Source organism: Amblyraja radiata, chromosome 10 (genome assembly GCF_010909765.2).
Source record: "Amblyraja radiata isolate CabotCenter1 chromosome 10, sAmbRad1.1.pri, whole genome shotgun sequence".
Taxonomy (NCBI): Eukaryota; Metazoa; Chordata; class Chondrichthyes; order Rajiformes; family Rajidae; genus Amblyraja; species Amblyraja radiata.
The window spans coordinates 52,940,752-52,966,159 of NC_045965.1; the positions used below are offsets into that span (position 1 = coordinate 52,940,752).

The 25,408-nt window shown below is 43.3% G+C and overlaps 1 protein-coding gene across 1 annotated transcript in view; it reads left to right on the forward strand.

The window, feature by feature from the left end:
• The window catches only part of LOC116977947 (AP-1 complex subunit mu-1-like), a 43,496-nt gene that overhangs the window by 9,556 nt on the left and 8,532 nt on the right, over positions 1-25,408 (forward strand). The window contains exons 2-8 of the mRNA XM_033028860.1: positions 2,267-2,423; positions 7,204-7,271; positions 8,788-8,918; positions 15,349-15,496; positions 18,874-19,000; positions 22,066-22,208; positions 24,158-24,229. Of these exons, the coding sequence (XP_032884751.1) occupies positions 2,267-2,423; positions 7,204-7,271; positions 8,788-8,918; positions 15,349-15,496; positions 18,874-19,000; positions 22,066-22,208; positions 24,158-24,229 (846 nt within the window). The remainder of the gene's footprint in view (positions 1-2,266; positions 2,424-7,203; positions 7,272-8,787; positions 8,919-15,348; positions 15,497-18,873; positions 19,001-22,065; positions 22,209-24,157; positions 24,230-25,408) is intronic.

The following is a 25,408-nucleotide window of genomic DNA, read 5'->3' on the forward strand; positions in this document are numbered from 1 at the left end:
ATCTCACCAGGGACTAACTTTACTGTACCATTCTACTGGGTTTTTGTTTTAATTGCTGGGTTTTTTTTCCCTTTTTCCTTCCACCCACAATATTTAATATGTAAAATAATGTGTGATTCTGTTCCATTCTGTTTGTTTGTTTGTTTGTTTGTTTGTTTTTTGCACAAAGTCCGCGAGCATTGCCACTTTTCATTTCACTGCACATCTTGTATGTGTATGTGACGAATAAACTTGACTTGTTTTGCTGTGTGTCTCTCCCCTTTCTTGAACAGTGGTGATATATTTGCTGTTTTCCAGTCCTCTGGTACCCCTCCAGAATTTAAGAAATGTTGGCAGATTATAACCAATGAATCCATAACTCTGCAGATCATCAGGTCCAGGGAACTTGTTAGACATTAGCCCCATTAGTTTGCCTTGTATTTTCTTCTCATGATAGAGATTCTTTACATATTCCAATCCCCCCCTCTCCCCCCTCCCCGCCCCCCCCCCCCCCCCCCCCCCATCCCCCCACCCCCCTCGCCACCCCACCCTTTACACTCATTTGATTATCTAGTATTACAGGGATATTATAGTTTCTTCTACCATGAAGACAAATCCAAAATAATGATATAGAACGTGTCAGAAAGAACTGCAGCTGCTGGTTTATACCAAAGATAGACAAAAAATGCTGGGGTTACTCAGCGGGTCAGGCAGTTTCTTCGGAGAAAAGGAATAGGTGAGGTTGGGTGGGAACCTTTCTTCAGTCTGTGGTCCTTTTCTGTATTCCTTTCCTCCAGAGATGCTGCCTGACCCACTGAGTTACTCCAGCATTTTGTGTTCATCTTAATTGTATATAATTCCTGCCTTTTCTTTTTTTCCCCCATTGTTAATTCTCTAGTCTCAACCTCTCAGGGGCCAATACTATTTATATTATTATATTATTTGCTTGTCCACTTGCATGCATATTTTTGGGATCCTTTGATGGCTTCTAAATGTTCCTCAATCCTTGGGCCTGCTACTAAACTTCGCAGCACTGTGTGCCTTTTCTTTCACATTGATACCGTCCTTGAACTCCTCAGCTTGCCATAGATGGTGCATCCTCCCGGCAAGCAGCCTTTATTCCTCACCAGAATAAGACAGGAAAGGCACGGTTCAACGTTCGACTTTGACTGATTTTGGAGGAGCACTTTAAATACACATATGCATGGGTGGGAACATCCTTAATTTGGAGATATCCCTGTTTCTCTTCTACAAATCCCCCCCCCCTCCCCCCACCCCCACCAGAAAATGTGCATATCCCCCAAAGACAAGCTCATTATTGTAATGGAATATTTTTTCTAATCTCTCCTCTAACTGACAGACTCCAAGTTGTGTTAAGGTTGGTGAATTCATTAGCTATCACCCCATCCAAATCAGCAATTAAACTGTTTTGGCCTGTGGATTTGTACATGACCTGAATAATTATTCAAGCTTATTTTGTTCCATATTAATGAAATGTGACCAGCGCTTGATGCAAAATAATTGATGACTACCAGCAGTCCCTGACGAACTTGATGGAAATACTGTAAAACTGGTGACGGTCCTGGCACTCCTGACTTGATTTGACATTGCTATTCATCCTCTGTTATGGGAATCGGTTCTCATAATTAATAATTACTCGGTGTAAATGTCTGAGATTGTGAAGCAAGGTCTCCAGCTGCGATGTTTTATTTAGTTTAGAGATACAGCGCGGAAACAGGCCCTTCGGCCCACCGAGTCCATGCTGACGAGTGATCCCCGCACATTAACACAAGCCTACACACACTAGGGACAATTTACACCAAGTATACAAACCCAAGCCAATTAACCAACAAACCTGTACGCCTTTGGAGTGTGGGAGGAAACCGAAGCTCTCAGAGAAAACCCACGCAGGTCACAGGGAGAACGTACAAACTCCGTACGGACAACACCTCGAATCCGGGTCTCCAGCCCTGCAAGCGCTGTAATGCCCCTGTCCCACTTAGGAAACCTGAACGGAAACCTCTGGAGACTTTGCGCCCCACCCAAGGTTTCTGTATGGTTCCCAGAGGTTGCAGGTGGTTGCCGGAGGTTGCAGGTAGTGGAAGCAGGTAGGGAGACTGACAAAAACCTCCGGGAACCGCACGGAAACCTTGGGTGGGGCGCAAAGTCTCCAGAGGTTTCCGTTCAGGTTTCCTAAGTGGGACAGGGGCATAAGGCAGCAACTCTACCGTGCCACCCATTTCATAAACAGTTCTTACATTCATTAGAGTATGCATTCTTTTGTCAGGTTCTAATATGCAGGAACTACATGGGTGACGTGGACATGAATGAAATTGACTACTTCCTACCGATGTTGACGCAGAAAGAAGACGAGGGGTCTGGATCTCCATTCCTCATTCATGGACGTGCTCATTTCCTCTGGATAAGACACAATAACTTGTACTGTATCCTTAAAGTGGGGCTCCCGTGCTGGGGCAATCTGTTTAATGGTCGATCTGGAGCAATGTTTAAGGGGGATATGCAGAAACAAGGAACTGCAGATGCTGATTTATTAAAAAATACCACAAAGTGCTGGATTAACTTAGCAGCTTAGCCAGCATTTCCGGAGAAGACTGATAGGTAACATTTTGAGTCAGGCCCCTTCGTCAGTCTGAAGAAGGGTCCTGACCTGATAATAAAAAGACATACCTTTAAAAAGGAGATGAGGAAGAATTTATTTAGTCAGAGGGTGGTGAATCTGTGGAATTCAATGCCACAGACGCTTGTGGAGGCCAAGACAATGGATGCTTTTAAAATGAAGATTGACTAATTTCTGATTACTAATAGCCCTGTCCCACGGTACGAGTTCATTCCAAGAGCTCTCCCGAGTTTAAAAAAAATCAAACTCGTGGTAAGCACGGAGAATGAACGTAGCGGGTACGTCGGAGCTCAAGGACGTCTCTTAGCGGTTCGTAACGCTAACGCTAACGGCAGGTACTCGAAAAGACTCGCTAATGGAAGGTAAGCACAGGAAGACTCGTGAAGATTTTTCAACATGTTGAAAAATGTCCACGAGAGCCCCGAGTACCGACGAGCGGCCATTACCGTAAATCTCCGAGTTCGAATCAGGGCAAACTCGGGAGAGCTCTTGGAATGAACTCGTACCGTGGGACAGGGCTTTAAGGGTGTTAGGGGGGCAGGCAGGAGAATGGGGTTTGAGAGGGAAAGATGGATCTACCATGAGTGAATGGCAGGAGAGACTTGATGGGCCGAATGGCCTGATTCTGCTCCTAGAATTAATGAACGTCATCTATCCATGTTCTCCAGAGATGTTGCCTGATCCACTGAGTTCCTCTAGCACTTTGGGTCCTTTTTTTAAAAGGGGAATACTTGCTTTATCCTTTCATTGAAGGAGATTGATATCTGTTATTTGTGACTATGTGATACCACTGGTGTGTAGTAACTTACAATACAGAATGTTGCCACTTGGTCCAAATTACTTCTGCCAGCCTGTGGGTTCAGTGAGAATTTGTATTGGAGCCCTGGCCGGAGAGAACATAACTTGTAATATCTTCTCACCACCATCAAAATTAGCTAAAGGGGCTGCGGTGTTTTTAGTTTTTTTAAGATTTTTTAGTAATATGCTTGCTACTGGATTTTTTCCTCTGGAGAAATATGTGGGGTCTATGTCTATCCAGAAAGGATCATGGTATTGGAATTAAAAGTGGAAGGACAAGGCAAATGATCACTGTAGGGACAGATGCATAGTCAGATTGCCTTCTGCTTATATCTGTGAAGAGAATAAATAATTCATCTGTATCCATTGGGGATAATGCACTTTTAATTTCAAGGCAGTGAAGACTTGGAATAAGAAAATGGTATTTTTTAGTTTAGTCTAGTTTAGAGATACGGTGCGGAAACAGGCCGAGTCGGTGCCGACTAGCGATCCCTGTACGCAAGCATTATCCCACACACGAGGGACAATTTACAATTTTTACTGAAGACAATTAACCTACAAACGTGTATGTCCTTGGAGTGTGGGAGGAAACTGGAGCACCCTGGAAAAACTCATGTGGTCACAGGGAGAACGTACAAACTCCTTACAGATAGCACCCGTAGTCAGGATGTAGGCCATTCGGTGCAGGAGTAGGCCATTCGGTCCTTCGAGCAAGCACCACCATTCGATGTGATCATGGCTGATCATCCACAATCATTCCTGCCTTCTCTCCATATCCCTTAACTACATTATCCCAAAGAGTTCTATCTAACTCTCTTTTGAAAGCATCTAGAGAACCAGCTTCGATCGCCCTCTGAGGCAGAGAATTCCACAGACTCACAAGTCTCTGTGTGAAAAAGTTTTTCCTCATCTTTATTCTAAATGGCTTACCACTTATTCTTAAACTATGGCCCCTGATTCTGGACTCCCCCAACATTGGGAATATGTTTCCAGCCTCTCGTCTGTCCAAACCCTTAATAATCTTATATGTTTCAATAAGATATCCTTTCATCCTTCTAAATTCCAGAGTATACAAGCCCAGCTTCTCCAATCTATCAACATATGTCAGTCTTGCCATTCCAGGAATTAACCTTGTAAACCTACGCTGTACTCTCTCAATAGCAAGAATGTCCATCCTCAAGTTTGGAGACCAAAAGTGTACACAATACTCCAGGTGTGGTCTCACTAGGGCCCTGTACAACTGCAGGAGGACCTCTTTGCTCCTAACTTCAACTCCTCGTGTTATGAAGGCCAACATGCCATTCGTTTCTTCACTGCCTGCTGTACCTGCATCCTTATTTTCAGTGACTGATGAACAAGGACCCCAGATCCCGCTGTACTTCCCCTTTTCCCAAATTGACACGATTTAGATAATAATCTGCTTTCCTGTTTTTGCCACCAAAGTGGATAACCTCACATTTATCCACATTAAACTGCATCTGCCAACTCACCAAACTTGTCCAAGTCACCCTGCATCCTCATAGCATCCTCCTCACAGTTCACACTGCCACCCAGCTTTGTGTCATCTGCAAATTTGCTAATGTTACTTTTAATCATCTTCATCCAAATCATTTATATATATTGTAAATAGCTGCGGTCACAGCACCGAGCCTTGCGGTACCCCACTACTCACTGCCTGCCATTCTGAAAGGGACCTGTTAATTCCTACCCTTTGTTTCCTGTCTGCTAACCAATTTTCTATCCATGTCAGTACCCTACTCCCAATACCATGTGCTCTAATTTTGCCCACTAATCTCCTATGTGGGACCTTATCAAATGCTTTTTGAAAGTCCATGTACACTACATCCACTGGCTCTATCTCTTGTCCATTATCCTGGTTACATCCTCAAAAAAATTCCAGAAGATTAGTCAAGCATGATTTCCCCTTCGTAAATCCATGTTGACTCAGACCAATCCTGTTACTGCTATCCAAATGTGTGGCTATCTCATCTTTTATAATTGACTCCAGCATCTTCCCCACCACCGATGTCAGGCTAACTGGTCCATAATTCCCTGTTTTCTCTCTGCCGCCTTTCTTAAAGAGTGGGATAACATTAGCTACCCTCCAATCCACAGGAACCGAGCCTGAATCTATAGAACATTGGAAAATGATCACCAATGCATCCACGATTTCTAGAGCCACTTCCTTAACCCGGAACCCGGGTCTCTGGCACTGGAAGGCAGCATCTCTACCACTGTGCTAACTGCACCTCAACTGTTGGAAGAGGGGTTTCGCTGTTGATGTCTCTTTAAATGAAGCATCTTTGTGTGAAGATTAAGGCCAATTTAAAATAAAGTTCTTCAAATTTAAAAAAATGGTTTGTAAAATCCTGTCATACGAGTTTAACAATGGAAAATATCAGCCGATGATGCGCTGTCGAATTGTTTGATAATTTGCTATGGTTGCTATTTTAACAGGACGTACCTTTAGAAAGGAGTTGAGGAGGAATTTATTTCGCCAGAGGGTGTTGAATATGTGGAATTCATTGACACACATGCCTGCGGAGGTATTGGGTATTTTTTAAATGGAGATTGCTAGATTCTTGCTTAGTAATGGGCCTGTCCCATTTATGCGACTTTTTAGGCGACTGCAGGAGACTATGCAGTTGCCACTTGTTCATTGGTGGTTGCCGGGGAGTCGCCTTGGTGGTCGTGAGGAGTTCCCGCATTCTGGGAACTCCTCGTGGCCTCATTATGGTCGCCGTGAATTTTTCAAAATGTTGAGAAATTAGCGGCGACTAGAATGGAGAGTAGCGAGAATTCTCGAGCCGTGGGTGGGTCGCTGGGAGGTCCTGGTGGGTTGCTAGGAGGTCGAAGGTTCTCGGAGGTTGTAGTCGGTGCTGACCGGTGAATTTCATTGGCTCATTAGGAAAAAAAAGGTAAGCAGTAGTTTTCAGAACCAAGGATAACTGACCGGTAATGTTAAATGTCCGTTGAGCTTCACAGCCGTGTATCTCTGGCTACTTAAAAGTTGTCTCCACCCCTCCTCCCCCCCCCCCCCGCTCTCCCCCCCTCTCCCCGATTTTAAAGGACTTACCTGCACTGTGCTTTAGACATCTTTTTACAGCGCCAACCTTCCTGTTGATCGCGGTGTGTGTCTGTATCACCTTGGCTTTGCACCGTGGGAATTTTTTACAGGGCAAGCGGGGGGAGCGCTGTCTAAAAAATTGACACGGGCTGGTGAAGGAAGCGATGTGTGTGTGTGTGTGTGTGTGTGTGTTCCACTCTGACAGTCGCCGTTCCAGTTCCCAGTTTTTCAGGCGACTTCCGGGAACTTGACAGTCGCCGGCAGTCCGCTTAAGAATCGCCTAAGTGGGACAGGCCCATAACAGTGTCAAAGGTTATGGGGAGAAGGCAGGAGAATAGGGTTGGGAGGGAAAGATGGATCAGCTGTCGATGGGCTGAATAGCCTAATTCTGCTCCTATGACTTACAAACTTATGAACAGAAGATGATAGAACTTTACAAAAAATGACAAATATTTATCCCACAAAATCATTAATAATTTTCATTTTCCGTTCTAAACTGAAATATGTAACTCATAATGTGTGCATAAATCTACAAATGTGAACTGAAGCGAAGCAAATTAATTCCTGATTCTGATCTTTGTCGTAACAAAATGACATTTAGAACTTTCCATACGGTCTGGGGCTAATAGATTAGCAGATCAGACGTTACTGCTGTAATATGCCTGCTCTGCTGTTTAACCTGCTGCTCAACAATTTAACTTCTTTAACCTTGAACACCAAGTGGTAGCAATGACGAAGAAGAATGCAAACGCAGCTCTGGTTTTTGCTTTTCTATATAAAATTATTCAGGTGAGTGCAATTCAATCAATCCTCATGTTTTTTTTGTTTTGCATTATTAGCCCTGTTGCCAGCAATATTGGATTTTTCCTGTCTTGAATTTAAATATTATGCTACACTGAATGGAAAAATGTATTCTCATTTTCGTATTGAGGCATAAGGGTTAAAATGTGGCTTGGTTTGTTTACTGACAAACTGGGCTAAAGTATTGACGATAAGCTTCAAAATAGGAGAAATACTGGAAGATCAAAGCTCCATCCAGTAGACAGTCCGAGACAAAATGCATGATTTAGAGTTAACAACACAACGTATCACCTTGTTATTCTCCCCTCCTAATCCATGATTAGGCCAGTTCACTAAACCTCTCACATCAGACTGGGATACAAAACGGCCTGTCCCACTATCACGACCTAATTCACGCACTTTTTTGCTCGTGGACATTTTTCATCAGGCTAGAAAAACGCCCCGACCTACTTGATGCCACGAGTACCTACGACTAACATCATGACCTGCCTTCGACCTACCTACAACTTCGTGACGACCATGCTGCGAGTATGAGTCAAGGGCAAACTCGGCAGAGGTCATGAATTAGGTCGTGAAAGTGGGACAGGCCCTTAAGGCACTCGTATATTCTCAATGGTCAAAGTCTCTGGAACCTGCTGTACACTGGAGTGTGTGTGGTTTCAGGTTTTAATGAAAAGGCAAGTCAAACGTGATAGAAAATGGGTGGATGATTCATTCCTGCTTGGTTGAAACCACCTCTGCCAAACAGTGACACCCTCAACCCAGGGCACAATGGTAGAGTTGCTGCCTTACAGTGCCAGAGAGCCCGGGTTCGATCCTCACTACTGTCTCTGTCTGTCCGGAGTTTGCACATTCTTCCTGTGACTGAGTGGGTTATCTCCGGGTTCTCCGGTTTCCTCCCACACTCCAGAGATGTACCGGATTGTAGGTTAATTGGCCTCGGTAAAAATTGTCACTAGTGTGTAGGATAGTGCTAGTGTACGGGGATTGCTGGTCGGCATGGACTCGATGTGCAGAAGGGCCTGTTTCTGCTCTGTATCTCTCAACTCAAACTATACCCCAATTTCCCACCTTCTCTTCCACTCCATGCATGACCCGTATCTCCCTGCACCGCTCCACATTGACAAGAACAGTTGTGACTGTTGATTACATGGGGAGAAGGCAGGAGAATGGGGTTAGGAGGGAGAGATAGATCAGCCATGATTGAATGGCAGAGTAGACTTGATGGGCCGAATGGCCTAATTCTATTCCTATCACTAATGACCTTATGACTGACTGACATAGCACTGACTGGTTGCACCACCTTCCAACCCTCTGCTTTCTATCGCATCTGCACAAGCCCCACTAGCCCCTTTCCACCTGCCTGTCCTTCCCCCCCCCCCAGCCCGGAGATAAGATATATCTGTTTACTGAACCACAGGCAGCTGATCTGTCCCGTCACTTTTTACTCTCTCACCATTTGAATATCTTCCGTCTATCTGCTTTCAATTTGTGTCGCCCTCAGGTTTTCTCAGAATATTTTAAAGAGGTCGAAGAGGAGAGCATCCGAGATAACTTTGTTATCGTTTACGAACTTTTGGATGAGGTGATGGATTTTGGATTCCCACAGACGACAGATAGTAAGATACTACAAGAGTAAGTATAGAACTGAGGAATTTGTTTGAACCCAAATGTATTAATTTGCTCCTCTGCATTTTGAATGTTTTCCCCCAGTGCTAGCAGATTTACCAGTTTCTTTTCCAGTGCATGGAATAGCACTCACAATACCACATCATGAGATCCAATTTGTTAATTGGGTAATATTTATGACGAATTATGATTTTTGTTATCATAGTGCAAAATAACTGGCAGAGTCTGAGACCCAGGGCTACCAGTGTATCCTCCTGATTTATTATAGACTCACAGGTGTGGATTGCACACCTTGGACCATTTATCTTTCACATTCAAGGTTAATAGCTGCATGGTGGTGCAGCTGTTGAGTTGCTGCCTTACAGCGCTACAGCGCCAGAGACCTGGGTTCAATACCGACCATAGGTGTACAGAATTTGTACGTTCTCCCCCGTGACCTGCGTGGGTTTTCTCTTCGGTTTCCTCCCACACTCCAAAGACGTACAGGTTTACAGGTTAATTGGCTTGATATAAGTGTGAATCGTCCCTAGTGTGTATATGGTAATGTTAGTGTGGGGGGATCACCGGTCAGCGCGGACCCGGTGGGCCGAAGGGCCTGTTTCTGTGCTCTATCTCTAAACTAAACCAAATCAAGGTCCCCATCAGTAACATCCTGGGATCTCTACTCGATGGAACATAGCTGGACCCAACCATACTAATAGTGTGGATACAAGATCAGGTCTGAGGCTGAATATCTGGTGCGTACTCTTGACTTCCCAAGGCCATTCCACCATCTACGGCATCTCGTACAAGCCATGGGTGTGATGGAATACTCCCCACCTGTCCACATGAAAGCAGCTCCGACATACACTCAAACTGCTCGGCTCCATCCAGGACAAAAGAAGGCCACATGACTGCCACCACCACTGAACATTGGTTCTCTCCACTCTGTACCATCTATACATTGCACTTACTTGCTTTGGTTATTCAGACAGTACCTCACAAACTCATAGGCTTCACCATCAAGAAGAACAAGGACATGGGGCCTTCTTAACAGCATTATAGGCCCCCGAGCAAAGCAGTGCACTGGGGTCCCTACCTACACAACCACTCACAGGAATAAAAATGTAAATGGTCGATAAAATTAAAGCCAGTTCAAACGCTGCTACCCCATTGTGCTGCAAAGCTGATTTTCTTTATGTTTCAGTCTTGAAAATGAACGTTCTGAGTGGAATTTCAACATTGGGAAACACAGATTTCAAGTTGTCCGAAATTATTTTGATCCTCTTCTTCTGATCCGTCATATCTAGTAAGACGCACACTTCGCTTTCATTCCCGTTTTTTCACATCGCTATAATCTGTATCTGGACACCTACTCCTGCCTTTCAATTCATATTCACTGAATTTGTCTCTAATTTCCTGAAGATACGTTTTCGGAGACTCTAGAGGATTCATGGCAACAAGTTTGTTCACATCTCTGACTGCAGGACCTCACTTGTTTTGTTCACTCTTTCAAGAATTTCATTCCAATGAAATGTGAGAAAGATCGTTTCCAGGTTCTCCATTTTCTCGCTCAATCCTTCTGCCTCTCGCCTGGTGTTCACTTCCTGTTCAGTGTCAGCTGATGCAGAATCTAGTGCATGTTTAATTTTCTCCAAACCACCATACAGAGCATGAACAGCATCAAAAGGTGACGAACATCTCGCGTCAGACAGACGCTTGGCCACAACATTCTTTCCTAAAGATGATGCCAGAACATTCATAGAAACATAGAAAATAGGTGCAGGAGTAGGCCATTCGGCACTTCGAGCCTGCACCGCCATTCAACATGATCATGGCAGATCATCCAACTCAGTATCCCATACCTGCCTTCTCTCCATACCCCCTGATCCCTTTAGCCACAAGGGCCACATCTAACTCCCTCTTTAATCTAGCCAATGAACTGGCCTCAACTACCTTCTGCGGCAGAGAATTCCACAGATTCACCACTCTCTGTTTAAAAAATGATTTTCTCATCTCGGTCCTAAAAGACTTCCCTCTTATCCTTAAACTGTGACCCCTTGTCCTGGACTTCCCCAACATCGGGAACAATCTTCCTGCATCTATTCCATTGACTCCACTGCATTCCATTGATGTGTAGAAGCAGAGAAAAAGGAATACAGACACCGAACAAAGTCAAAGAATTTTACAGTCTGTAGCCAACACTCTGCCGCTTTTACACCCACCAAGTTCAGGCTGTGTCCAGCACATGGGACATAGATGGCAAACTCATTCAGTTGATGAATCCATGCTTGCAATCCAGTATTTATTTATTGACAGCAAGTCACAACATACATAGATTAGCTTGGGGTCCCTATGCTCGTGGGGCCCCGGGCAACTGCCCAGCGTGCCCATGCGTTAAGACGGCCTTGCAAGGGCAGAAGGTGCATAGGTACACCACTACGGTAGCTTTCTCTCTGTCTCACACCAGCTTGATTTGGAGATATGTTGCTGGTCCTTCTGGTCACTGGGGCTAAATCCCTTCCTACCCCAACATGTTCATCAGCAGTGTTTAAAAAAGACAGTTCACCACCACCTTCTCTCAAAGGATTAGGGATCAATGCTAGACGCGGGCCATAACAGCAATGCCCATATCTCAAGCACGCTAGCATGAATAACATCATCAAAGGCCATGATGTGGTATTTGCAGGTAGATTCTTCAATATTCTCCTGACAAAATTATTTTAACTGTCAAATCATACAAACATTGAGAAAATCCAGGATTAAGATTGATACTATTTAACCCTAGTGATAGTGCTGAAGTAACTCGGCATCTGCTGAGAAAAAGGATAGGTGATGTTTCGGGTCAGGACCCTTCTTCAGAATAACCCTCGTGATTTAAATTGGGAACAGCCCAATGATTTCACCTCAGTCCAGTATACTAATTAAGAGTTCTGCCCAGTACTACATAGTTTTGCAGTACACTTTGTCCTTTTGCTTTGCATTGGTCCTTTGTGACAAATATCTTCCCAACCCTCACCCTCCATATGATTCCATTGGTCCTTTGACCAACCACGCAATGTCTCAGCACAAATGGATCTTGGCTGATTTCCCTGAATGGGAAGGAGGGAACAAACAGACATTCATTACAGTCTTGGCTGTTACATAACGGGCTGGAAACAGATTCACAGGATAGTTATTGTACAGTAGGAGCCAGTTCATTCAACAAATCCATTAGAAAAAAGGTATTTTACTTTACTATCATATTTTTACTTTAGATACTTTAGTGATACAGCACAGAAACAGGCCCTTCGGCCCACCAAGTCCATGCCGACCAGCATTCGCCAAGTACAACAGCACAATCCTACACAATAGACAGTAGACAATAGGTGCAGGAGTAGGCTATTCGGCCCTTTGAGCCTGCACCGCCATTCAATGTGATCATGGCTGATCATCCCCAATCAGTACCCCGTTCCTGCCTTCTCACCATATCCCGTGACACCCCTATCTTTAAGAGCCCTACCTAGCTCTCTTGAAAATATCAAGAGAACCGGCCTCCACCACCCGCTGAGGCAGAGAATTCCACAGACTCACAAATCTCCATGTGAAAAAGTTGCGATTAGGGACAATTTACATTTTTTTTTTACCAAAGCCAATTAACCTACAAGCCTGTACATCTTTGGAGTGTGGGAGGAAACCAGAGCACCTGGAGAAAACCCACGTGGTCATGGAGAACGTTCAAACTCCCATGGTCCCACACTCCAAAGACGTACAGGTTTGAAGGCGAATTGATTTGTTAAAATTGTCCCCAGTGTGTGTAGGATAGTGTCAGTTTGTGGAGTTGGCTGGTCGACGCGGACTCGGTGGACCAAAGGGCCTGTTTCCGCACCGTATCTCTAAACTAAACTTCTGTACTTTTCATTTAGTCCTCTATCATTCTGCTCAGCTTCAGCGAAATCAAACCTAGTTGACTTAATCTCTCCTCAAACAGCCGTCAACCATTTTAGATCATAACTACTTTGTGTAAAATAAAAACCATCCTACAAACCCCTGTATCTTTTGATGGAGGATGTATAAAATGCCATCCAGGCAGATTGATACACACGTGGAACAAAGTGAAACTAGAAAAGCATAGAGATCGGAGTCTCTGAGTCTGAGGAAGTGTCCCAATCCAAAATGTTGCTTATCCATGCCCTGCACAGATGCTGCTTGACTCACTGAGTCACTCCAGCACTTTGTGGTTTGCTCAAGATTACAGCATCGGCAGTTCCTTGTGTCTCCATAGAGATTTGATGTTATGTGACCAGCAGAGGTCTCCACTGTCATTTTTCTGCCATGGTACTAACTTGTACCAGGGCTGGAATATTGCAATCCATACTTTTAGAAGACGATAGAATATATTTACCAAGAGAGGGAAATTAATGCTAAAATTAACGATTAATAAAATGTATCATTAATTTCCCTGCCTTTTTATTCCTGTTGGGTTAAAAATGTAAAGCTAATTTGACATGGTTCTGGTGAAGAATTTGAGGAACATGAGCCCCACATAATGTCCATAGCCTGCAGTGAACCACAGTTCTATTCAACCACCTCTCACTGAGTACTAAATCCTGGTTGCCCACATTACATTCAGTCCTCAGTAAATGCTACTAAATAGAACTGTCCAGTGATAATGATGAATTGCTTCCTGGTTTCCCCACCTCAGCGATCAAACAACCATTTGAATGACTAATGGTCCATTCTTCAGTTTTTAATATTCACGTAACAGAGATTGATGAAAGTAATGCCATCACTCATTTGAGAATGTCCCGCTTCGGAACGGAAGTTTGAAATTGAGAATAAGTCTGCCAAAAATACTGATGGACTCTATTGATAACAAAAGAAGTATTTTCTCATAAATAATTCCATACACAAACAATTTGGTATTCGTTATTTACGTTGCCGAACCAGGTTGTGATGCAAGCAATCAGTATGTGCTCTACTGTACACCTGTGGACGTTCAATAGGCTATTTCTCGTCCTCCCCGACTATTAAAAGAAGGGAGGAAGGCAAAATGTAATCTTCAAAATGTTTTGTATTAAATGCACAGATGCATAGAGTCTCTTGCCCAGAGTAGGGGAATCGAGGACCAGAGAACATAGGTTCAAAGTGAAGGGGGAAAAGATTTAATAGGAATCTGAGGGGTAACTTTTTCACACAAAGGGTGGTGGGTGTATGGAACAAGCTGCCGGAGGAGGTAGTTGAGGCTGGGACTATCCCAACATTTAAGAAACAGGTACATGGATAGGACAGTTTTGGAGGGAAATGGACCAAGCGCAGGCAGGTAGGACTAGTGTAGCTGGGACATGTTGGCGGGTGTGGGCAAGTTGGGCCGAAGGGCCTGTTTCAACACTGTATCACTCCATGACTCTAAATGGTTATGTTAGAATAACAAGCAAATTTCCACACAAGGCTAACCAATGAGTCAAAGCCAACAGCCTTTATTAAAAATAATCTAATGTAAATACTGAAGGACACAAACCAAGCAGGAAAGTATTCAAATATACATAGTGGGTTATTAATTAGAAAGTAAAATAACACAAATGTTTCAAATAAAAAAATTGAAAAAGCTCAAAATACTCAATATGTTTGTGGAGGAAGGAAGAAAGTTAATTTTTCATTTGATTATTTTCACATTTTAGTATTCTGGAGGACCTCATTGTATCAAGCAATATCTGAGGAGGGCAATAGTCTTTGCTAAAGATACCAGCATCTGCTGTGTCTTGTGTCTCTATATTTTAGTATTTTTAGCTTGTAGTCTGCCTCAAAAAGGCAGCCAGCATCATCAGAGACCCACATCACACTGGCCACACACTCATTTCACTCCTGCCATTGGCAAGAACAAATAGGAGCCTGAAAACGGTCATGCCCAGGTTCAGGAGCAGCTTCTTCCCTACAACCATCAGGCTATTAGACACTACAATGTGTAGGAAGGAACTGCAGATGCTGGTTTACACCGAAGGGTCTCGACCAGAAACGTCACCCATTCCTTCTCTCCAGGGATGCTGCCTGTCCCGTTGAGTTACTCCAGCATTTTGTGTCTATATTAGACACTACAGCCTCCAAATAAGCTCAGAACTACATATTCTTGGGGGCATTAGTTTTGTCTTTTTGCACTATTACTGTTTAGTTTCTTTATTTATTACAGTATATTGTTCAAAGAGTGCTATATTTACATATTCTGTTGTGCTGCTGCAAGTAAGAATGTCATTGTTCTGTTTGGGACAGATGACACTGTTGACTCTATTAACTACTGTCGCCGTACCACTAATGCTACATCACTTAACTCAAGTGACACCATGTTATATGGTGAGATGCGTTGCTATGCCTCAGGAACATTACATTAATTCCTGTGGCAAAAATGTCTCCTGATCGTACTTGAAGTGAATTCCATTGCACATTTAATGCCTTCTTGTTATTTTGAACGCTCAACTTTCAGGTACATCATCCAACAGGGGCACAAGCTGGAAATCGGAGCACCGCGCCCCCCTGCTACCCTTACTAACGCTGTGTCCTGGAGATCAGAGGGTATTAAATACAGAAAAAATGAGGTGTTCATTGATCTGATCGAATCTGTCAACTTAATGGTGAGCAGCTGCGACTACAACCGTGATATCCTGTAAAACCCATTATTTAATTTCAACATTGCACTTCTAGCATTTAGAACGAGAGAGAGACCTGCATTAAAGCAGCCTGGTAGAAATGCTGCAGTAAACAGCCTCTTTATCTGGGAGTTATTATTTATGTTCTACGTTTTCTCCATGATGTCCATTTCATTTTTGGTCTTGAATGGTGTTGCCACAGTTTGAGTTAGTTTACGAATTTTTGTTGAGACAATAGACAATGGGTGCAGGAGTAGGCCATTCGGCCCTTCGAGCCAGCACCACCATTCACTGAGATCATGGCTGATCATCCCCAATCAGTACCCTGTCCCTGCCTTCTCCCCATATCCCTTGACTCCACTATCTTTAAGAGCTCTATCTAACTACAAGAGCTACAAGAGACTGCAGATGCTAGAATCCTGAGCCAAACACAAAGTGCTAGAGGAACTCAGTAGGTCAGGCAGCATTTATGGAGGGAATGGGTTAAGTGCAGGTAGACAGGTGATGGTCTTGGCATCATATTCAGCATTGATATTATGGGCTGAATGGCCTATTCTTGTGCTGTACAGTTCTACATTCAAAGTTCTATGGAATGGACAGATGACATTTAGGGTCGGGATACATCTTCGGACTTTTGAAGGAGGGTCTTATAGAAACATATAAAATTCTTATGGGATTGAACAGGCTAGATGCAGGAAAGATGGGGGAGTCTAGAATTAAGGGCGGCACGGTGGCGCAGCGGTAGAGCTGCTGCCTTACAGCGCTTGCAGCGCCGGAGACCCGGGTTCAATCCCGACTTCGGGTACTGTCTGTACGGAGTTTGTACGTTCTCCGCGTGACCTGCGTGGGTTTTCCACGAGATCTTCGGATTCCTCCCACACTCCAAAGACGTACAGGTATGTCGGCTAATTGGCTTAGTAACATAGGTGTAGGGTAGTGTTAATATGCGGGGATCACTGGTTGGCGCAGACATGGTAGGCCGAAGGGCCTGTTTCCGCGCTGTATCTCTAAACTAAAAACTAAACTAAACCAGGGGTCACAGTTTAAGAATAAGGGGTAGCCCATTTAGGACTGAGATAAGGAAAAAACGTTTTCCAGAGAGTTGTGAATCTGTGGAATTCTCTGCCACAGAAGTCAGTGGAGGTCAATTCACTGGATGTTTTCAAGAGAGAGTTAAATTTAGCTCTTAGGGCTAACGGAATCAAGGAATATGGGGGAAAGCAGGAATGGGGTACTGATTTTGGATGATCAGCCATGATCATATTGAAAGGCAGTGCTGGCTCGAAGGGCCGAATGGCCTACTCTTGCACCGATTTTCTATGTTTCCATAGCCCTAACCCCGAAACAACAGCCATCTGTTCCCACCCAAAATGCGACCCGACATGCTTAGTTCCTCTAGTATTTGTGTTTTGTTATGAATTCTTGCTGGTTGACCAAGCATATGTGCATGTGTTAATGACTCGAGTGCTATATAAACTCTACATGCATAACAACGTTTAAATTGAAATGACATTGAAGAGCTAAAGAATTCCCCCTTCCTCCGCGCAATGCACTTAAAGAACAGATGGAAACCAGGATAAAATTATTGAGGCATTATAAACATTATAAACCCGTTGACAGGTTCAATGGCAATGGTTAACCAGTAAATGTTCTGTTATAAATGATATGAGTGCCTCACTGCAGATATAAAATGATACAAACTGGAGGCCATTCAGACCATTGTGGTCCTGCTAGCTCCTTTGTAAATCTATCCTTAACCTCACATACCAAGTTGTACCCTCCCATCCTGCACATAATTCCTCTTTCAGTATTTATCAAATTCTTGTTTACAATATACCTTTAAGCCTACTTCCATCATGCTTTCTGTATGGTGGAAATTCGGCCTGGATAGAGTGGATGAGGAGAGGACCTTTCCACTAGGGCCAGAGGCCATACCCTCAGAATAAAAGGACGTCCCTTTAGAAAGGAGATGAGGAGGAATTTCTTTAGTCAGAGGGTAGTGGATCCGTGAAATTCTTTGCCACAGAAGGTTGTGGAGGCCAAGTCAAAGGATATTTTTAAGGCGGAGATTGATAGATTCTTGATTAGTACGGATGTCAGGGGTTTTGGGGAGAAGACAGGAGAATGGGCCTTAGAGGTAGAAATACATCAGCCATGGTTGTATGGAGGAGTAGACTTGATGGGCCGAATGGCCTAATTCTGCTCCTATAACTTATGAACTTTCAGGTCATCCATTCTAACTTTTACCAACACTGCATTAAAGATGCTGCTGATATTAAATAGTTTCTCCCGAATAATTGTAGCAAAATCTCCCCTGTGTGTCAATGCAAGCCGACTACTGTTGGAGTTGACTCGTGTTTGAACCAGAGCGTGGCCCTGTGATTTAAACCAAATAATTGTACTCTTAACTCAAATGCACAAGGGGCCGAAAAATCTAATAAGTCAATGAGTTTGGTGAACGAGAGTCATATACATACAAATGAGCATGTGGTGGTAAATCATGCAAAGTCTTGGGAAGGACACAATGATTAGGAGGACAGTGTGTGGTTTTGGCCTTCATTCCAAAGGAAGTATATTGAGGAAAAATACAGAAGAGATTCACGAGGACACAGCTTTAATAGAGAGTAGAAATGTGTAGCTAACCACATCGTGTCGGGCTGTGTGTGTGTGTTAGGGGAAGGGGTGGATTCAGGTTATATGCTTGTTCTTGAATGCATGTACCTGAGTTCCTCCAGCAGTTTTGTGATTTGCTATGAATTCTTGCTGGTTGACCAAGCATATGGGCATCTGTTAATGACTCAAGAGCTATATAAACTGTACATGCATAACTACATTAAAAAAGTTGAAGAGTTAAAACATTTTCCCTTCCTCCAAACAACACAATTAACATGCACCTACAGGACATGCATTTAACCAAATATGTGTAGTCACACAAAATTTACACTCAGGAATGCGCGTGCACACAGACACACACACACACACACACACACACACACACACATTCAGCTGTACGCATGTTCTTGCATGCGTGCACCTGGGTGTGTGTGGTGTGTGAATATGTGTGTATTCTTGAGTGTAAATTTGTGTGCAAATGCATATGTGGGTTATATGCGTTTCCTTGTGTGTGCATGCATGCTTATTTACATGTATGTGCTTATTTGTGTGCATGGCAGCTAAATATACAGCTTTTGTGTATGAATGAGTGGGTGTATGTGTGCACGTGTGTATAATCCTATGCGTCTGCATGTGTATGTGGTCACATATGTGTGTGCATGCATGTGTGTGTGTGTCTATTGGCATGAAGTGCTACTGATTTTCTGCATGCTGAGTGCTGCTTGCTTCAATGTTTCCTGTTTCTCCAGGTGAGTGCAAATGGCAACGTCCTGAAAAGTGAGATTGTTGGAAATGTAAAGCTGAAGGTTGTACTCTCAGGAATGCCAGAACTACGACTCGGACTCAATGATAAGGTTCTGTTTGAGATCTCTGGAAGTAAGTAGATATGGACACACAAACAAATGCAATAGGAACAGCAACGGTCCACTTACTCATCAAGTATCTAACTGCACCTACTTTAAAAGTATTAAAAGACTCTCATTGCTCTTTGAAGAAAAATTCCAAAGACCATGAGAAAGAATTTTGCCTCATTTCCATTCTAAGTGACCATTCCCTTATTTTTTGCAAAGGATGCCTAGTCCTTGATTCTTCCACACAACAATATCCTCTCAATATTCATTCTGCTAAAATCTCTCAGGATTTTATATGTTTCAAATGTCTTCTCACTCTTAAACACAGTCCCATCCAATCATTAATCTGGTAATCCTTCTCTGAGCTGCTTTCAATTTTAAGCAAGGGATCTTTATTGTACAGAATACTCCAGATGAAACCTTACTAGTTTAGTTTAGAGATACAGCGCGGAAATAGGTCCTTTGGCCCACTGACCAGTGATCCTCGAACACCATCACTAGCTTACACAATAGGGATGGTTTATAACTTTCCCCGAAGCTAATGTTCCTACAAACCTGTACGTCTTTGGAGTGTGCGAGGAAATCCGAGCACTCTGGGTCACAGGGAGAACGTACAAACTCCGTACAGGCACCACCCATAGTCAGGATGGAACCCGGGTCTCTGGTGCTGTAAGACAGCAACTCTACCACTGTGCCACCCTGCCATCCCACTAATGTCTGAAGCATAACCTCCCTATTTTAGTAATCGGTTACCCTCGTAATACATTATAACATTCTGTTAGCTTTCCAAATTACTCTCTGCATCAACATGCCATGAATGAAACATGTACCCAGATCTCTCAGTAATCTTTCTTTATTCTGTGGAAAAGCTTATTCCTAACTGTTATTCCTAACTGTCACTGTATGTTGTTGTCACTTGCGGGCAGAGCACCAAGGCAAATTCCTTCTTTGTGAATACTTGGCCAATAAGCTTATTCATTCATTCATTCATTCATTCATTCAAAAGCTTCCCTTATTTTACCTACCAAAACGGTCAATTTCACGATTTCCCAATTTTTTTCCATTTATTGTATGTTTGGCTGTAGCAATTTTCTGCATAACATCCATCACCATGTCAACAGTTAAAGAATAACTGAGCTTGGGAATGCATAACCAAAAAGCAAAGAAAAAAATGCAGATCCTGGAAAAGTAAAAAAAGGAAAACAAATTCTAGTAATATATACTGATTTCTAACCTTTACAGTTCTGATGAAATGTTTTCAACCTAAAACGTCAGCACTTTTTCCCTCTCCATGGATGCTGCCTAACCTGCTGAGAATTTAGTGGGAAAAGTTCAGACGCACAGATGTGAATTGCATCTGCCAGTATCCAGTCCAATTTCACAATCAGTCAACACAGGTAGATAGGATGGTAACGAAGGTGAATGGCATACTTGCCTTTAGAGGTCGAGGCATTGAGCCTAAACGTTGACAAGTCCTGTTGCAGCTTTAGAAAGCTTTAATGTTAGGTCATATTTGGAGTGACATGTGCACTTTTTGTCACCACGTTTCAGAAAAGATGCGAAGGCTTTGGAGAGGTTGTAGGAGATGTTCGCCCAGGATGTTGTCTTTATCAAAGAGTATTATCAATGAGGAGAGGTTGGACAAGCTTGGATTATTTGCTCTGGAGTTTCCGATGCTGAGGGATGGCCTGATAGAAGTATGTAAACTTATGAGAGGCACAGACAGGATAGCTGGACATTGTCTTTTCCGTAGGTTGGAAACATTAAATACTGGTGGACATACTGATAAGAGGGGAAAAGTTGAAAGCAGACTTATAAAGGAAGAATTTTACACAGAAAGTGGTCTGAGCTGGAAAACATTGCCAAGGGAAATGGTGAACATGGAAACAACAATAATTTGCACATGAACAGGCTGGGAATGGGGAGGATAGAGGTCATCTGCATGCAAATTTGAATTGTTTAAATTGGCATCATGGTCAACACAGACATCATGGGCTGAATGGCCTCTTCCATTGTGGTACTGCTTTATGCTCTACGATACTTAGCACAATTTCACCTGGAATTATGTACTGAGTATTTACTTCTCGTGAAATCAGGAGTGGATGGAGATGATTCTTTTCCAGCCCTAATTAAGCCGATTTCTAGCCATTCTCTCACAAAGGATGGGAACTTTTGAGAGGCATTCTCTGCCTACCCCAGGAGTTGTGGGTGTGGACTATGTAAGGCAAGGCTGAGGTAGATTGTTTTTTGACTTGAAAGGAAACCAACATCCATGGGAAACAGGAAGGAAAGGAAGGTTGAGACCAAATCAGACTAATCATGATCTGAGTACGTGATGGAGCAAGCTCTACAGCTATATCGCCCACCACTGCAATTTGTTATGTTTGCAATTTTGTTTTTGGATTACTTTATACCACTTGGGATCAACATCAAGGCTCAACATAACACTTGATGAGCATTTGACCCCACTGGACCTCCACTCGCTGGAGTATAGAAGGATGAGGGGGGAGCCCCATTGAATTTACCAATTAGTGAAAGGCTTGGATAGAGTAGATGTGGAGAGGATGTTTCCACTAGTGGGAAAGTCTAGGACTAGAGGTGGTAGCCGCAGAATTAAAGGATGTTCCTCTAGGAAGGAAATGAGGAGGAATCTGTGGAATTCATTGCCACAGACGACCATGGAGGCCAAATCAATGGATATTTTTAAGGTTAAGATCGATGTCAGAGATATGGAGAGAAGGCAGGAGAATGGGGTTAGGAGGGAGAGGCAGATCAGCCATGATTGAATGGCGTAGTAGACTTGATGGGCCGAGTGGCCAAATTCTGCTCCTACGACGTATGAACATTAACATAAAATGCTGATTGAAGACTACACGTGCTCTAGGAACAAAATAATTCTGCTCACTTTCTCTCAGACACGGATCTAATGTGGGATCATTATGAAGAAGGAACTTTGTTCAGCATAAAGCTGCAACAGTAACCATTCTCCATTTCACTAGCAGGAATTTTGGCTCCTCAATTACTTTGTTTCACAAAGGCTTTAGCTCAGCGACTCCAACTAACAGCATGCTTCTTTTTTATTCACATTAGGGGACAAGAGTAAATCCGTGGAACTGGAGGATGTAAAGTTTCATCAGTGTGTCCGCCTATCCCGCTTTGAAAACGATCGGACTATATCCTTCATCCCTCCTGACGGAGAGTTTGAACTCATGTCCTACCGGCTTTATACTCAGGTGCGTAACATGCCCAGAGTAGCTCCAGGGTAAATGTACAGTCGGGCACGAAACATATTCAGAATTTACCTCTGTCATTAAGAATACAGCACACAGCTCGCAACTCTCAGTCTGAAGAAGGGTCTCGACCCAAAATGTCACCTGTTCCTTTTCTCCAGAGAAGCTGCCCGGCTCGCGGAGTTACTCTAACATTTTGCGTCCATACGCAGCTGATGAATATGTACATGCAGAGGCTGAGTTCCAAGCTGTTGTCAATTCATTCACCATAGCATACAATAGACTCCAAATTTGTATAATAGATATATTGAACTCTTGAGTGCCTTCAGGGCAGAAAATACCTAGATTTCCTGAAAAACTACAGCATCCGCACTGTCTTATAGAATCCTTGGACTTTGACCACTTAAACTGGAGATGGAACATCCAAGATCAATCTGATAACCTTGGGTATCTTAGTGTATAACCTGATTAAAAATGCCTGAATGAGCACAAAACGTTCCAGCCAACACACCTAACCACCACATGAAGCATCTACTACCTGTCCTGGGTAGGGTCTATAGAACCCACATGGGAAATAGCCATCCTTGAGACCAACAGACTGTCCAGAGCAAGAAGAAACTGAAGTATTTATGTAGCACTTGAGTTTTTTACATATTCAGAAGTAGTAATGCCAAATGTACGCTCATCTACATGATAAATCCATAAGGTAGACAAAAATGCTGGAGAAACTCAGCGGGTGAGGCAGCATCTCTGGAGCGAAGGAAATAGGCAACATTAGGAAATAGGCAAACCCATAAGTTTAGTTTATAAATACACCATGGAAACATCCCCACACACTAACGCTATCCTACAAACACTAGGGATAATTTACAATAACACCAAGCCAATTAATCAATTAATTAACCGTCCATTCAATTAACCTACAAACCAGTATGTCTTTGGAATGTGGGAGGAAACCGGAGATCTTAGAGAAAACCCACACAGGTCAAGAGGAGAATGTATAAATCCTGTACAGGCAGCATCGAACCCGAGTCTCTGGCGCTGTAAGGCTGCAACTCAACCTGGCAAAGTAGGAGATAATGGGCAAAGCATTGGCAAGATAATAGAAACATAGAAACATAGAAATTAGGTGCAGGAGTAGGCCATTCGGCCCTTCGAGCCTGCACCGCCATTCAATATGATCATGGCTGATCATCCAACTCAGTATCCCGTACCTGCCTTCTCTCCATACCCTCTGATCCCCTTAGCCACAAGGGCCACATCTAACTCCCTCTTAAATATAGCCAATGAACTGGCCTCGACTACCCTCTGTGGCAGGGAGTTCCAGAGATTCACCACTCTCTGTGTGAAAAAGGTTCTTCTCATCTCGGTTTTAAAGGATTTCCCCCTTATCCTTAAGCTGTGACCCCTTGTCCTGGACTTCCCCAACATCGGGAGCAATCTTCCTGCATCTAGCCTGTCCAAGCCCTTAAGAATTTTGTAAGTTTCTATAAGATCCCCTCTCAATCTCCTAAATTCTAGAGAGTATAAACCAAGTCTATCCAGTCTTTCTTCATAAGACAGTCCTGACATCCCAGGAATCAGTCTGGTGAACCTTCTCTGCACTCCCTCTATGGCAATAATGTCCTTCCTCAGATTTGGAGACCAAAACTGTACGCAATACTCCAGGTGTGGTCTCACCAAGACCCTGTACAACTGCAGTAGAACCTCCCTGCTCCTATACTCAAATCCTTTTGCTACATGCATATATCTACACGCTGCTTTGGCAGTGGCACTGGCCAGCTATTGAAATTGAAGCTCCCATTGAGATATCTGTACTTTCAGAATGGAAATATGTTTTGTATATTTCTCCGTTTTCTCATTCATTGTTATTAGTGAACATTAGTTACCTTTGTAGTTATCATTATAAAATGCCACACGCATGGGTATTGTTGCAATGACTTGTTTTGCAGGTAAAACCCTTGATTTGGATTGAGTCAGCAATTGAGAAACACTCACACAGTCGGGTAGAGATTATGGTAAAGGTAAGAGTGGAACTACAGCTAAGATTATAATGTTGTTAACGGAGCATTATTAAGTTTCTCCGTAGAGCTGGTTCTTGGTGGTCACATTTAAAGGGCCATATCTACCTATGAGGATGTGGGTCCCATTAATTTTGTTTTGGTACGAAGTTTGTGCCTTTGTCTCTATTCCTAGCTTTCTCCCCCTTCCACTAGCCCATTCCACTCCCAGGATTTCATCCCTTAGTTCCTAATAGAAATAGCCAAACTGTTACGGTGGCCCCACAAATCCCAGCAAAGAGAACCCAGTGTGATTTAAGAACACAAATGCAAAACAAGAACCAGCACTAAAAGGAGGTTATCCTTCCTCTCAATCCTATTTGGCCATTCAATTGCTTGCCCGAGTCACCTTCTGAGGCACTGGGAGTCCAGAAGCAGGGGCCACAGTTTAACAATAAGTGGGAGGCCATTTAGAATGGAGATGAGGAAAAACTTTTTCACCCAGAGAGTTGTGAATCTGTGGAATTCGCTGCCTCAGAAGGCAGTGGAGGCCAATTCTCTGGATGCTTTCAAGAGAGTTAGATTGTGCTCTTAAAGATAGCGGAGTCAGGGGATATGGTGAGAAGGCAGGAACGGGGTACTGAATGTGGATGATCAGCAATGATCACAGTGAATGGCGGTGCTGGCTCGAAGGACTGAATGGCCTACTCCTGCACCTATTGTCTATTGTCTTTTGTCAGCGGGACAGGCAACATCTCTGGAGAAAATGGATAGGTCTTCCTTACTGATATGCCCATTCGTAAAATGTTGTCTTACTAGACTTAATGCTACCAATATGGAGAACTGTGTTGATAATTATCTCACTCTTCCCAAACCTGTTATTTAGTTCACCAAATCAACATCCCACTTTCTACAACACTGACCATGTAGTCCAATCCTATTCTCACCCTGTATGCTTTATGCCATCAATGTAATTCTATTTGTGAAGAAAACTGGTACCATAGGAATATATTGTTTAAGAAGGAACTGCAGATGCTGGAACAATCGAAGGTAGACAAAAATGCTGGAGAAACTCAGCAGGTGAGGCAGCATATATGGAGCGAAGGAATGGGTGATGTTTCGGGTCAAGACCCTTCTTTAGACTGAAGGGTCTCGACCCGAAATGTCACCATTCCTTCGCTCCATAGATGCTGCCTCACCCGC